The sequence below is a fragment of the Ctenopharyngodon idella genome, chromosome 10 (assembly GCF_019924925.1).
Source record: "Ctenopharyngodon idella isolate HZGC_01 chromosome 10, HZGC01, whole genome shotgun sequence".
NCBI classification, from domain to species: Eukaryota; Metazoa; Chordata; class Actinopteri; order Cypriniformes; family Xenocyprididae; genus Ctenopharyngodon; species Ctenopharyngodon idella.
This window is the reverse complement of record NC_067229.1, coordinates 4562705-4578225: the sequence shown is the minus strand read 5'-3', so window position 1 is coordinate 4578225 and position 15521 is coordinate 4562705. Positions and strand designations below refer to the sequence as shown.

Genomic DNA, 15521 nt, shown 5'->3' with positions numbered 1-15521 from the left:
GTTGGTTTTTCTGTTGTCTTTTAATGAAATATTGCATTAAAAAAAAAGACATTTTCAACAATAGTATTAATAAGCAGGTTGAAAAAATACATGCTCATAATGACAATGACTGAATTAATAATAACAAACACAAATGTAAACAAATGCTTGGTCCAAACTCAAGCTTTCCTTGACTGTCATTTCTTCTTCTGAATCAGTTGTTTCACTGTTCACTGAAATACCTTTTCTGTTTTAGATCCTGTCATTGTGGTCTTCATCTTTCCTGCTGCAGTTGGCATCTCAGATAACGGTGACGGTTAGTCATTTACAAGGTGTAGCAGATTCCTCTGCAGAGTATCAATTCTTAATGCATCATTTTCTGTACAGTCTGTCATTTTAGTTGATTTAAAGATGAAGTATTGGAGTTTCTGTGACACCTTGCACAAAGATAAAGGATATTTTAAAACAATCTTGCAAGTGCCCCTTTTGTGCATCACACCTCCCCCAACTCATGAACACTAGTTCAAATGACAAAATGACAGCTGTTGGAATTGGGAACACGTCCCACAACTTCCAATGTACTTGTAACATCATGGGAAGAATGGGATCTATGCTAATATAGTCTATCTGTCTCCTCCTTATCCCCGAAGTATCCAGATCAGATGGTGGACCTACACCTAGACACAACCACAGAACAGCCCTGAATTTCAGCAGAGATGGTTTTAACTTGATGACCCCCTGTGAAGACCTCATCGACACGTCAGCCATTGGAACAGATCCTCAGCAAAGACCACAAGAACCAGGCATGTCCTCTGCCCAGACTCCAGTGGCCAGCTACATACCGGCGAAATGAATCCGATCTTCAAGCAGAAGGAACTGGATGAATTATTCTGAATTCTACCACTCCACAATCTGACTTGTGATGCTGCCTGAATCATAATCATGCAGTGTTCGTTTGTTGGCCAGAGGAGAACTGAAGAATACAATGGAATTAAATCATTGAATATTGTTTCTGTTGATGTTCTTCTAGATGACTTCTTGTTTGAGCACATCTGGTAAAGTGGTCAACTACAACCTATATGTACTCAAAGATGCCTTTACTAAATTCCAAGTGAATATCAATCACTGAAGCTCTACATGCTTTTATCTTTGACTAACAGAACCAACAGACCAACAACAAACTCTTGACCTGTAACATTCATATTTATTTATTTATTTAGAAGTGAAATTACCATAGCCCTGGCTAGAGGAAAAAAATACAAAGCTTTATTGCAGTCAGAATGTGTAGTTACACAATCTACCAGCAGGTGCTTGCCTAGTAGGATTAAAAAAAGAGTAGCCCTGTCCAAATACCCACACTTGCGGTCTTAGCCACTTGAGAGTGCGTGCACGCGACAGTAAGTAAGTGCGCAAGACTGTCCCATGTCTTAAAAATGCCCAAGTGCAGTGCCCTTAATGCACACTAAACCCACACTATATTGAATACCGCTTCGGAGTGGTATTCGAGGCTAAGCGTATCCCATCATGCATTATGTTGGGGAACTCGCATGCCCCGAAATCGTGAGATGTCAAAGAAAACATTCGACTATAAGTTAAATTAATTATATATTACATATAATTTGTTAGTAAAATATAAAGTGTTGCACATTTTATTGATGCAAAGATGGGTAGGCTATGTATATTTTGTACATCATTCGCATCTGCTTTTTATCGCTTAAAGAAGCACCACAATTTTAAAATTGTGTCTTCCTGTTAGTTACATAGCGACCACTGAACATACATTTAGAAGTGTATTTTAAAATGCAAAGTACTGAAAATAATAATTAAAAAAAAAAAAGCTCTGTAAACACTTGCATTTTTTTGCAAGACTATAAGTGTGTCCCATCAGGTAATCAAATGTTCTACACACACTTGCAGTCTTCACACCTACTTGAGCCAAAAACAGGAAATACATCATGTAAGTAGACAAGGGGTCAAGTGCAAAGACCGCAGGTGTGGGTATTTGGACAGGGCTATTATTTCCTTTTCTTCTTCACCTGAACTTTGCCTTCCTGAGCCACTGGGTTAAAGGTCAGTAGGCTCAGTTACACTATAAATTAAAGTGAGTGTATAACATTTTTGACAGGCAGTCTAACTAATAGATTTATTCTGAAAAGTTACAGCAGTCTGCCTTACTCTCTGCCATGTCTGTGTTAGTAAAAGCCTATAATAGACCTTTTTCACATTTCCAGGGTTTTCAGAAGCAAAAGTCTTCATTTTTAGGTAAATGTCTATAGGGGTGAATGGTTGCCTACAAAAAAAATATAATTTTTGTATTTGCATTTGCTCTAATAGCAAAAGAAAAAAATCCACATAACCATTTCCATGACTTTCCAAAAGAGGGGAAAATAAAGATATTGATTACAGCAGCCAGAAGAGAAAGAAAGATTCACGTTCAAATTTGCCGTCTCTCAGCCGTTGCATTAAACACCCTCGCAGCAGCGTTAATTGTTGTTTTTATTTTATTTTTTACAACCAAGGTAATATAACACAAAATATAGCGTTATACATGTGTATTACATTTTTTTTTTAATAATGAAAATATTAAAAAACTTTACTAGATTGATGTTGAAAACTGTGTCCATAATGTTTAAATTCAATAATAGTTACTGATATAGTTATTTTTCTGCAGCTGGAATGGGGAGGGACGTTACTACGTCATCGTACGTCTTTCCATATGGAAGCTCCCCGAGTACTTTCACTTTATTGGGAGCTGAAGCAAAAGAATGAAGCTTTTATTTAATGTTTTTGTAGTTGTTTTGTGTTTACGCGGACACGGTAAGATCTTTTCCATGTGTAAGATCTCTTTTCTGGTGTCAAGTCTGTATCTGTGGCCTATTAGGCCTAGTGTAGGCTATTTGGCGCTGTGGCGATATTTGGACTAGGGATATTGAAATAATGATAGGTTGAACAACAACGTCACATAAATCGATGGTCGATTTTATAAAACACATTTTAACGATAAAAAACGACGCTAACGCAATAAAATTGGCCTTTTATATAGGTCACGTGACTACATAATGTGTAAACAAGTAACTTCAGTAAAAGTTGACTTTTCATATCAGTGCATAAACTGATCCACTGTAGCTTTGGTTAAAAGCTTCTGCCAGATTCATAAAATTTAGGCCTAAATGTTGCCTAAACACGTTATTTACGCGAGTTGTTTAGGACTAAAATATATTTACATGGCACTGTATAGAGTAAATGCGGTGGAAAATAATAATAAAGTATTTTTATGGTTACTATTCACCTATGTAATGTTTATTGTGAGTTTATCAAAATGTTTGATTATGATGTGTAAATATATGTATAGAGAAAGGGGGTCCAAATATGAATCAGGGTGTGGATTTTGTGTAGGCCTATAAGATCATTCATGAGACTCATGTTTGTTGAGTGAATGTGTAAATCAATGATGTTTTTATGCTATCTTTTGTTGTTGTTGTTGTTGTGTTTTGTTTTTGCATGTGTTACAATATGAATCCAGACATATTTCACATTTATGATCTGTAGAAAAACATGCACTATTGTGTATTTTGCTTAGGTGCTTCTGGTGTTGGTTCAGCGGGAGTGTCAGTGTCAGTGATGGAGGGAGATTCAGTCACTCTACACACTGGTGTTCAGACAAACCAACAAGAAGATATTAAATGGTATTTCAGCAACACTCGCATCGCACAAATCAGTGGAGATCTCAGTTATAAATGTTCAGATGTTCAGTGTAATAAAGGTACTGAGAGATTCAGAGACAGACTGAAGCTGGATAATCAGACTGGATCTCTGACCATCACAAACATCACAAACACAGACTCTGGAGAATATAAACTAAAGATCATAAGCAGCAGCAGTGACAGTGAAAAGATCTTCAGTGTTACTGTACATGGTGAGTCATTAATGAATGTTTGAATTTAGTTTATATATGTTTAAAGCACATTGTTAATGTGTTTATTGATTATTTTTTATAGTGTAGAATCATCTCACTTTACATCATTAAACAGTTCGTTTTGATTTAAAACTAAATACATTATATTGGCACACTGTTTTGACAGAGGTGACAGTGTCAAGGGCTTGTTCTGTGACAGTCGTGTTCATGTAACGCTGTGTGCTCTGGCAGATGAGGACGACGAAGAATCAGGTTCAAACAGTTTAATCAAAATATATCAGAACAGGAATAGGGGTTCACACACTCAACAATGTATGGGTGGTGGGTGGTGCCAGATGTTGCCGACCCAGAGCATGACCAGGACGATAGCCCACAGCGGAGTAGATGGAGGGAGGAGTCATGGTGGTGACTTGTGGGGCATCATCCTGGTGACGATCGACAGATGCTCAGCCGCTGGGAGAAGAGCCCCTCGCACAGACGAAGAGCCGAGGGAGCGAAGAAGCGCTGATGACCCTGGTGACCGCGACTGAGCCACAGCGACGACCCCCCGAAAAGGAAGCGGGGATCCTGAATGCTGAGGCCGAGCCGGTGCAACTGAGGGCGTAGGTGAAGACTGAGGGAAGGCGAAGCTAGCCGGAGCCGAAGGGGTGGAGGGCCGGAGGGCAGTGGATGGCCTGCAAGTCCGCAGCGGAGGCGTGGTGAGGTCTGACCCAGGCTGAGCCGACGGTCCGCGGGAGCCCGGCGAGGTCGAATGGCCGAAGGTCAACACTGGAGTCGAGGGAGGAAGGAGTGTAGGCTCAGGAGCCAGGGCGACGGGTCGAGGTGAGTCTGAGCACTCCGAGGCTGGAGGCGGAGCTACGGGCTCAGACCGCCCAGGTGGGATTGGCTCCTCGCTGATCCAAGGTGGAACCACGCCACTGAGAGGAGGTGACACAGAGGGACCAGTGGGAGATGATGACGACTGGGTGGTATCAGTGGCTGAGGACTGAGGATGGGCATAGAATGATCCGGGCATAGCAAAATCCAATGAAAAATAAAGTGCTACCAACAGCAATCAGGAGAGTTGGTGGAAGAGGGAGGCTGGGCGGGGTTAAAGGGTTAGTTCACCCAAAAATGAAAATTCTGTCATTAATTACTCACCCTCATGGCGTTCCACACCCGTAAGACCTTCGTTAATCTTCGGAACACAAATTAAGATATTTTTGTTGAAATCCGATGGCTCAGTGAGGCATACATAGGGAGCAATGACATTTCCTCTCTCAAGATCAATTAATGTACTAAAAACATATTTAAATCAGTTCATGTGAGTACAGTGGTTCAATATTAATATATTATAAAGCGACGAGTATATTTTTGGTGCGCCAAAAAAACAAAATAACGACTTATGTAGTGATGGCCGATTTCAAAACACTGCGTCGGGAAGCTTTGGAGCGTTATGAATCAGCATATCGAATCATGATTCGGATCACGTGTCAAACCGCCAAACTGCTGAAATCACGTGACTTTGGCGCTTCGAACCGCTGATTCGACACGCTAATTCATTATGCTCCGAAGCTTCCTGAATCATCGGATTTCAACAAAGATATCTTAATTTGTGTTCCGAAGATTAACGAAGGTCTTACGGGTGTGGAACGGCATGAGGGTGAGTAATTAATGACAGAATTTTCATTTTTGGGTGAACTAACCCTTTAACTTGACCGAAGATGATGATTGATACACAGGTGAGTTCATGGGGTAACAGGGATCCAACTCTCCGGGTTCTTGAAAAATGTCCAGCTGGTACTCACTCTCAGTGGCGTGGCTCACTTCCATTCCCTCGAACTCCACAATGACTCCCACGGCGATAGACGGTGTTGCCGGCTCACACCCCAGGTCAGACTCTCCTGGATGCTTCGGCTCCGGGGCGATAGCGGGTGCTGTCCTTCCTTCTTCGGGCTGTGGCTCATATGTCGCGACAGGCGGAAGCTTCCAGTCTGCGGGGGGGTCAGGTGTGAGATCCGTCGATCGGGGTGGTGGTGATGGGCTAGGCTCTGGGTCGGGCTGTGGCGGCTGTATGGATCGGGGGTAGACACTCTCCAGACACCTGATGACGGCCTCCCTCCAGCAACGTCCTTGGGTGTCTGGGAGGTCTACGGGATGGTGAAAGTTTACCCCGATCCAATACAGTGTTTTCAGCGTCTTGTCGTCGTAGGGAGAACGATCAGCGAGATGGCAGAACTCCACGGAGAAATCTTTGATGTTCTCACTGCTGCTGGCTGCTGCAGCAATCTTCGCTGCAAAATCCATTTCTTGGTCCGGTCTTCTGTAATGCTGTGTGCTCAGGCAGACGAGGACGACGAAGAATCAGGTTCAAACACAGTTTAATCAAAATATATCAGAACAGGAATAGGGGTTCACACACTCAACAATATACGAGACTGGACAAGGAACAACAGACAGGCAGGAACTTAAGTAGTGCAGATGATGAGGTGCTTAATGATGAACAGCTGACACGGTTGAACTCATAATGACGGTGACCATGGAGACGGAAGACAGGTGGGAATACAAACAAAGGAACATGTGACAGATGAAAACCAAACTGAAAGTCCATGAAAACAGAAACTAACGTGACAGTTCACAGTTCTTTCATGTTGTGTAAGGTTTTTTTTTAATTTATTTTTACCACAAAAACATCCTCCAGCATCTGTTGGTTTGTGTTTCAGAGGTTCCTGCTGCTGAACGAGATGAAGTGAAGGAGGGAGAATCTGTCACTTTAGATTCTGGTGTAATAAAAAACCCAAATGATTCAATGACATGGTATTTTAATGAGATTCTCATCGCTGAAATCACTGGAGATCAGAGTAAGATCTGTACAGATGATCAGTGTGATGAGAGATTCAGAGACAGACTGAAGCTGGATCATCAGACTGGATCTCTGACCATCATAACCACCAGAAACACAGACTCTGGAGAATATAAACTACAGATCATCATCAACAGCAGCAGCTTCAGCATCAGCACAGTGAAGAGATTCAATGTTACTGTCACTGGTGAGTAAATAATTCAGTCATTCAATGCATTTTCCTTTGAGGTATTTACAAAACATTTCAATATTTTAAATCAACCCAATATTTGTTGGGTTGTGGAAAATAACACTTTGACTAATGTTATTAACATGAAAAATGCATAATATCAGCCAGTTTTCCTGATAGCACCACTGCTTCCAGTTGAGCTCAAAGTGCTGATGCTGTTTTAACAACAGAAGCCGCCATTTATCAGTTAAATCAACGTCATTCACCTGATGACCAAAGTATAAATGTGTAATTATCAGACAAAGATATTGCGAAGTATTGGATGTATAATCATTCACTCTCCAGTAATAATAACTGTCTGTCTGTTCCAGATTCAGGTCTGTCTCCAGCTGCTGTAGCAGGAATAGTTGTTGCTGTTCTGCTGGTGTTTGCTGCTGCTGCTGCTGTTACTGTGGTTTACTATCGCCGCAGGATCCATACAGCAGTACCACAGACTGTAAGTGTTACAGATCATTTAACAAGATATGACATTTACTGTGCACACAAAAACCTTTGAAAGAACAGTGGTATGAATTCATTTTGTTTATTATTATTATTATTATTATATATTTCTAATTATTTTTTATCATTGGCTGAAACAAAAATGCAAACTGTGAATAGTAATTTTTTGTCCTTTATTTTTAACATTACACACTCTTAGAAAGGATGTTAAAACTGACTCAAAATGTGTTAAATTCTTACACATCAGTGTGTGAGTTTAGGGACAACACTTGTTGTGTTAATTCTGACACATTCACTTAGTCAATGATTTTAACACAGTGAATGTGTCAGGAAGGTGATCTGATATTAACAAGCAGAATCAAAGGAGAAAAATCACAATTTTAAGTCACCATCGTGGAGATCAGTGTTTGCTTTAGTTGAGCTCTTGACCCTTGACTTTTTAATATTAGATTTTGTTTGGCCTGTTGTAACTTAGTTATAACAGCCAGACAAGCAAAGAGAAAAGATGATCAGGTGGTGTTGGTTATGTTTTCACATAATCATTATTTGACCTGAATCACTGAACTCCTTTAGAGCCCAATCTCTGAGTTAGATTTACATTATTGATTACAGCAGCACTGTGACTCTACAGCACAAGATCAGCTTTATCAATATAATCCAAAGGATTTCTTAAAAGCTGTTCTGATTAAAAAAAAATAAAAAAAATCTTTTTCATTTCGAGACACAAGCATCAAGAATCATCCTGTGAATCTCAACAGTGGTGAGAATAATAAAGCATGTTGCAATGCATTCTGGGTGCCACCAATCAAAATTCATCCATGGCTCCCATCATGCTTTGCTGCATGAATATGAGCTGAATTATGAGCTGAATTGCCTTAGTAATTTCCTTTATTCTCACTATTTTATTTTGTTCTGTTTATGTGAGTTTTTAGTAGCTTGTTTTCTAATGTTCAGAGTTGATCTGTTTATCAGAATAAGTTGCTTGTCACCGTTGTTGAGATTCATACGCTGATTCTTGATGTCTTTATGTGCCTGAAACAAAGTTGTTGTTGTTTTTTGATCAGAACTACTTTTGATAAAACCTCTGGATTATATTGATAAAGCTGATCTTTTGCTGTAGAATCACAGTGCTGCTGTAATCAATAATGTAAATCTAACTCAGAGATTGGGCTCTAAAGGAGTTTGGTGATTCAGGTCAAATAATGATTTTTTCAAAACATAAATAAACACCACCTGATCATTATTTCTCTTTGCTTGTCTGGCTGTTACAACTCAGTTACAACAGCCCAAACAAAATCTACTATTAGAAAGTCAAGAGTCAAGAGTCCAACTAAAGCAAACCCTGATCTTCACGCTGGTGACTTAAAAATTGTGATTTTAACAGCAGGTGTTCGTCACTAATGTTCAATAGTCACACAATTAATTAATTATCTTGATTGAATGGTCTGGTTTTGGTCTTGGAAGGTCTGGTCTCGACCACACTTCTGGTCTTGAATGGTCTTGGTTTTGGAGGTCTGATCTTCACCTCTGAAATTAACACAAAGATGTGTAAATGTGTAATATTAACACATTACAGCTGTTCTTGACTGCACAGATTGTGTTGATGCTGTGAACAAATACACAGGTTGTGTTCATTTTAAAACTACACATAATATGTGTACAACAATTGAATTCTTCCAACACATTTTTATGAAATATTGACACAAAATGTGTAAACTAGAGTGTTACACATAATATGTGTCATTTTTCTACACATTTCTTCTTAGAGTGCAGAAGCAGATATTCAGCAGTGAGACGTGTCGAAACAATCAAAAACACAAATAACTCCCAAATGAACTTAATAACAATTAACATATAAAACATAAAGTGCAACTTTTGTCACGAAGCAATTGTCTTAATAGAAAAGACCAATACATTAGTTTTTTTATTTTTTATTTTTATTTTAGATGTGAAAACAATTGTAGATGTGAAATTGAAATAACAATACTTCATGTTTATATTAAAGAAGATGACAGTTTGATGCAGTTGAAGGAGTCATGTTAAATATTTATGGAAAGAATACCTCTGTACAAACAACAGGAAAAAAAACACAATTCCAAGTCTCTAGTAAACTCAGCAAAAAAAAAAAAAAAGAGAAAGAAATGTACTTCCACTTTCAACTGCTTTTTTTTCCCAGCAATTTTCTTATTGTCTGTAAATATTTGTATTCACATACAGTAAAAAGATTCAGCAACTGAGACATAAGATTTCACAGACATTTGACGAACAGAAATGGTATATTGAGTGTCTGAACAGAGCAAGGCAGTCAGTAAGTGTGTCCAGCAGCTGCTTTAAGTGTAGGGTGTGTTTCAGTTCATTCCTATGGAAATTGAGCTTCACACTCGTGTGGTGCACTTTAGGATTGTCAGCGGAGTGGAAAAAACGCGGAGAGTGGCAGAGAGCATCAAAAGTTTGGGCACATCTTGACTTTATGCAAATATCAAAGGAAAAACATGATTGGCGGGCAGTTGCTGTGAGGTTCAGGTAGTGATGTCTGTCTTGAGTGTTTAAATATATGCAGGTTTTGCTGGAGTTAATGCTGTATTTAGTGCGTAAATCATATTGTTTTCAGTTTGCACATACTTGGAACATTAGGAAACAAAGCACTTCCCAGATGTAATTGTGTGCATCTCTGTTGATTATATTGTCCACGTGTTGAAATAAACACAGATTAAACATACTTGCTACATTCGCGACCCAAAGCAAAGGTGTTTTAGCGTTGCCAGCGGCACCGAGTGGAGTTTTGATGCTGTGATGGGAATGCACCATAACAGTGCATTTTATCTTAATGGACTGACTGAGGAAGATGTGCCAACTTGCTCTGAGATGGTACTCGAACACATCTGCTGGTTCATATGGTCACATCAGCTGTCTTTCTGTCTCCTGTAGCTCTGTTTTAGGTGTCTTACATTACAGACACTGCAGTTTATTGCTCTGTTCACATCTGCGGTCCTGCAGCAGGTCTGTGGCATGTTTCACACGGCTGATCAGAGACCAGAGCATCTTTACACTGGTGTTTTAGTAGAAAGCTCTCTTTGGTTACTGTGACATTAATTTTCTTCCACCTGTAAACTGTTCGGGTCTTAAGAGCTGTTTTACAGGGGTGTGTGCAAAAATTGTTCATGGTTCATCAAACAAGCAGGAAAATACATTTCAAACACTTTCCAATAAAGATCTGTAAAGCTTGTTTGGATTTTACAAAATTATCTTTAAAATGCATTATTGTGAAAAAGGTCTTTTTTTGCTGTGTTTATTTTTTTGTGTGTAACATAAACATAAATCCTCCTCACTACTTTTAACTTTTGTGTTTTCTTACAGGAGGATGATGATGGTTACTCGCAACCTAATCCGAATGACATTCCTCTGGAGAGGACACATCCTTAAATCAGCCTCAGGCCGAGACTGCTAGTAAAACAATGTAACATCATTTATAATTTTGATACTTTGATCGAAAGGGACACTAAAGAGAATTAATAAGTGATGGAGAAAAGAGGATCAGCTGAAACACTCTTCAAGAGTGATCCTAAGATTTCAGTAGTCAGTACCAATACCAGTAAAAAAAAAAAAAAAAACAGTGAAACACTTATTATATAGCCTACCAATTTAAATATGAAATCAAAAACTGATTTTTAGATTTTATTTATTTTGTGATTTTAGTAAATTAAAAGTTAACATTTAGTTTTAAACAGTATATGAGAAATAATAAGCAACATGATACCAGCAATATATCAGCAAGTGCTTGATTGTTTTTAAAGCTGCTAAAGTGACTCAGACAGAAACAGTGACACATCATCATCTGTTTCATGTATTTTGCACTATATAAACATAATGCACTGATCTGGCTTGAAATATCAATCATTATATCCACCTGTTAATATCCTCACATATAGAACTGACTGCATTTACACTAATACTGCACCAAGATGGGCATTACACTGGGAAAAATGTTTTGTCTTGTTTTTCATTACATCAAAAAATAAATAAATAAATAATTCTGCCAGTGGCGTCAGAAAAACTGAATTCAAAAAGAAAACAAATTTATTTTTCTATCCCATTTGGCAGACATTTCCCCTTATTTTAAGCATAAAATAATTTAATTTTGATGATTTTGTTTTTTGACTTAACATCTTTTTGATTTTTGATTCAGTTTTAATTCTCAAATTAACATATCTTGATTTAAGAATGTCACGATAGGGTTGCAAATACGGAAAATCAAAAGGAACTCTTCATATACTCAGGAAACAAAAAAGAGGAAACAAAAACACTACGTAATGAGAACAAAGGTGAACTGAAACACAGGCTGCATAAATACACAGGGAGATTTTTTTTTTTTTTTTTAATTTATTTATAAAGCACATTTAAAAACAGCCACAAGACCGACCAAAGTGCTGTACATTAAAATCAAACCGTAAACACATAAAACAGAAAGAATAAGACATACGAATTTAAAACCAAAGAAATGACAGATAAACAAGACCATGATACAATGATAATCAAAGAAACTGAACAGAAATAAAGAAATCAGCATGAATCAAAGAAACAAGGAACAGGTGTGACTGGAATCAGTAACCAAGGCAACAAACACAGTAAATAAACAGGCAGGAAAACTAGAACAAATGAAACGTGCACAAAACAAAACATATCGCCTACAGAATGTTTAGATTTTTGTAGTGGAAAACAAGACAGAAATACAAAGTAAGAAAATCCATTTTTGCAGTAAATGACCACGAGTGCTCTTCAGGTCCGCACTACTGATACTGTAGGTGTTTTTACTGGTATTGTTGCTGTTACTGGAAAAGTCGGTTCTGTCAGGATCACTATTGTCAAAGATGACTGACAGTTAGCATACAGTTTGGACTGGCATTATGGTTCTGTTCTGGGCAAGAACTCCCCACCCATCTATACAATAGCATGGATGAGAGCAGGGAGAGCAGCGATAACACCCTTAAACAGAACAGAACCAACATAAGGTATTGCAATATCACTAATGTTCTTAATGACAATAATTTAATGTAACAAAATAACTGAAGAAAATGAGTCTGATTGAAGAAGAAATATCAGAAAGCCCAGTCCTGACTGGATGAGAGGAGGAGCTGGGGATGGAGGAGGGTAATTAGCTCCTGAGCAACTCGATAAATGGACTTTATGTATGCTGTGATAGGCGTCGTATTCCTACATTAGACGTGGATCAGCTGAGAATCAGATGATGCGAGCTTGACTGACATGACCTGCCAGAACTAACACTACGCTTGATTATGTTGCTAATGCTTATGAATCAACCACTAACACAAACCCTTGCTCATCCATCTTCAACAGAAAACACTGGATGACCAACTTTGAATAGCATTACTTTTTATATGTACACCACAACTAAAACACTTGTGCATTAATTTACATTATAGCTGCAAGCAGCAATTATCGGAGTTCAAGACAAGTGCTTTAAGGCCTTTATAGCAATGCGTAAAAGTATTGTTTTCTCTTTAGCAAGCATGTAACCACTGACATAGAGGGAAAAGATCATTTACAACCAATACTGGCAATTTAGAATATGTTTACATGACAACGATGTACTAAAAACAGAAGACATTGTCAAAGCGATATTCTGAGAGATGCAAGTTTGGTCTCATTTTAAAGAAGACCCTTGGCAGATCACTACTGAAGTGGCAAAAGTTTTTAAAATGCAACAGAAAAGTTAAAATGCCAGGATGTCAAAACTTGTTCTGGAGGGCCATTTTTCTGCTGAGGTCAGCTCCAACTTGCCGTTTAATTGGGATTGGAGTGAACTCAGTTTTAGATTATGAAATTAATTTCTAAACATTTCTAAAGTTGAATTCCAAGTTTGATAGGTAGATATCTCAATAAATAAATAAATAAACATGCCAAATTTGAGAATTTTGTGGAAAATAATTTCTATTTTGAAGCCTTGCCAACAGAATGAAAGCCTGTTAACAAAGACTGCGTCATTTTATAGTTAAATGGCCCTGGGATTAAAAGTGTTTTATTGGGCTTCAAGGGGGGCATTTTTTGTTTTTAAGGCTCTATGTGTAACTATTTTTGTGTTTAAAGTGTAAAATAGAGTTATTAAAGGAAGTAGTGGTGAAATAGTCAAATTTCAATAAAAATACACACTGCCAAAATGTATGCAGTCACAGTTCACTCTAAAAAATGCTGGTTTAAAAACAACTCACGTTGGGTTGAAAATGGACAAACCCAGCAAATGGGTTAAGTGTTTGCCCAACCTGCTGGGTAGTTTTATTTAACTTTAACTCAACTGTTGTTTAAAAACTGCTGTATTGGTTGGTTAAAATGAACCCATGTTGGAAAACGAACATAATAATGTTTAATAAATGAAAATGAAGTTTAATGAATAATAAGTAAACAAACATTTATTAAATTGCTTATTAATAAATGTTCTCATTTTGATCTCATTTAACCCAACCACTGGGTTTGTCCATTTTCAACCCAACTTGGGTTGTTTTTAACCCAGCATTTTTTAGTGTTAACACAGGCAGAATGGTCAAAAAAAGTGCAAAGGACTTTAAGGATGCACAACTTCTGTTACAGCAGAATTTCTACACGTGTATAAACTCGTGTATATACTGGGCTATTTCAACAGTTGGGTTAAATTTTTTAATTAAATTTTTAACCCAACTCTTATGTTTGTCCATATTTGACCCAAATTTCGGTTGAAACAACCCAGCATTTTTGAGAGTGTATTTACTATAATAGTGAGACTGTTTTAAGTCTTCATACATTTGGAAGATATTTATCTTCATCGAACAAAACATCTGTGACATTTTATGATTAGTTCTTTTCATGTTATTTGTTGGTATGTGAGGAGATGAAGACTGTTGTGTCACCTGTCTTCCATCTCACGTCTCTTTCAGTTCTGTTCAGCTGTGATTGTCATGTATTGTTTTTAATTATTGTATTTTGTTGATTGTGTTTGAAAATCATCACTGTTTGATGGCCTTTAATAAAAACTCTGCTTTTAGCAGCATTCTTGTTTCGTTGTTCCCATTTTTATATTTTTCTTTCATCTGGTGCTCATTTTCTTTTATATTCTGTTAACTTGTCTTGAAGTAAAACCCGCAACACTATTTTCTTTTCTGAAACATGGAACTTCAAAGATTGTGTATTTATGTGATGTTTATGTGACACTGGGGCCGAATAAGTGTGTTGAATAAGAGGAAACAAAACTAGACAGTCATCTGAAAACATATAAATGTATGAACCTCATGACTTGAGTAAAAAGCTGAAGTAATCAAGAAATCCAGATTTGCTTTTACTTAGTAACAGATGGTTTGCTGAATTACACACATGGAGAACCAATCATATTAGAGAAAAAATTGTTGTGTACACACTTTATGTATTAATGAAATATCAGGTGTTGTGGCAAAAATAAAGTTTTATTTCTTGCAAGAAAGTTCAGACAGTCATACAGAAACACAAGTAGCTGCAGAGTGTAAGACCAAGAATGAAAGCTTCCCCTCACTTTTATATCTCTGACCTCCAAGGCTGAAGCCTCTGTCCTTTTACCATATTAGGAACATGTTTACCACTTCAGTGTTTTCCACCTGTCACCCAAAGAATGCATACTTAACCACTTCTGAGAAAAACAAAATCATTTAACCATAAGCATATAAGTAAAATCATATGGAAATTATACAGAAACTCAAAATTTCTTCCACACAGGCAATTTATAACAAGGTGAAGGGGTGGATTCTGGAATCCACTCAATATCTTGTGAGTTATTGTTTAACATTTATCTTTCTAAATATTAAATTATGTGAATGACTTCTTTAACTTATGTTAAAGCATTTATTTTCCTTTTCAAACACTAGAAAATAATTTTGAATATTGCCTGGACCTCTCACTGAGAGAAAATTACAACTTATCAGTATGTTTTGAGAAACTTTCCTGTTTATAGTTGGAGCCTGGGCCAACTTCAGCCTTGAAGAAGCTGTGAATGTACGCAGAGAGGCCTACAAACTCCTTGTGAGACTTGAAGCTGACTTCTGCTGATGAAACCGCAAACTATTCTTCAGTAAAACTGTCTTCAATTTTTTTTTTTT

The 15521-nt window shown here is 37.6% G+C and overlaps 3 protein-coding genes across 3 annotated transcripts in view; 1 reads left to right on the top strand and 2 right to left on the bottom strand.

The window, feature by feature from the left end:
• LOC127519831 (SLAM family member 5-like) overlaps nucleotides 1-15521 on the bottom strand; it is a 132926-nt gene that overhangs the window by 48066 nt on the left and 69339 nt on the right. The window lies entirely within an intron of this gene.
• LOC127519849 (SLAM family member 9-like) overlaps nucleotides 1-15521 on the bottom strand; it is a 41008-nt gene that overhangs the window by 17482 nt on the left and 8005 nt on the right. The gene's annotated exons all lie outside the window — the stretch shown is intronic.
• LOC127519829 (uncharacterized) lies at nucleotides 2654-14446 on the top strand. The gene is made up of 5 exons (XM_051907466.1): nucleotides 2654-2796; nucleotides 3560-3895; nucleotides 6598-6924; nucleotides 7278-7402; nucleotides 10765-14446. The coding sequence occupies exons 1-5, from the start codon at nucleotides 2745-2747 to the stop codon at nucleotides 10828-10830; spliced, it is 906 nt and encodes a 301-aa protein (XP_051763426.1). The 5' UTR covers nucleotides 2654-2744; the 3' UTR covers nucleotides 10831-14446.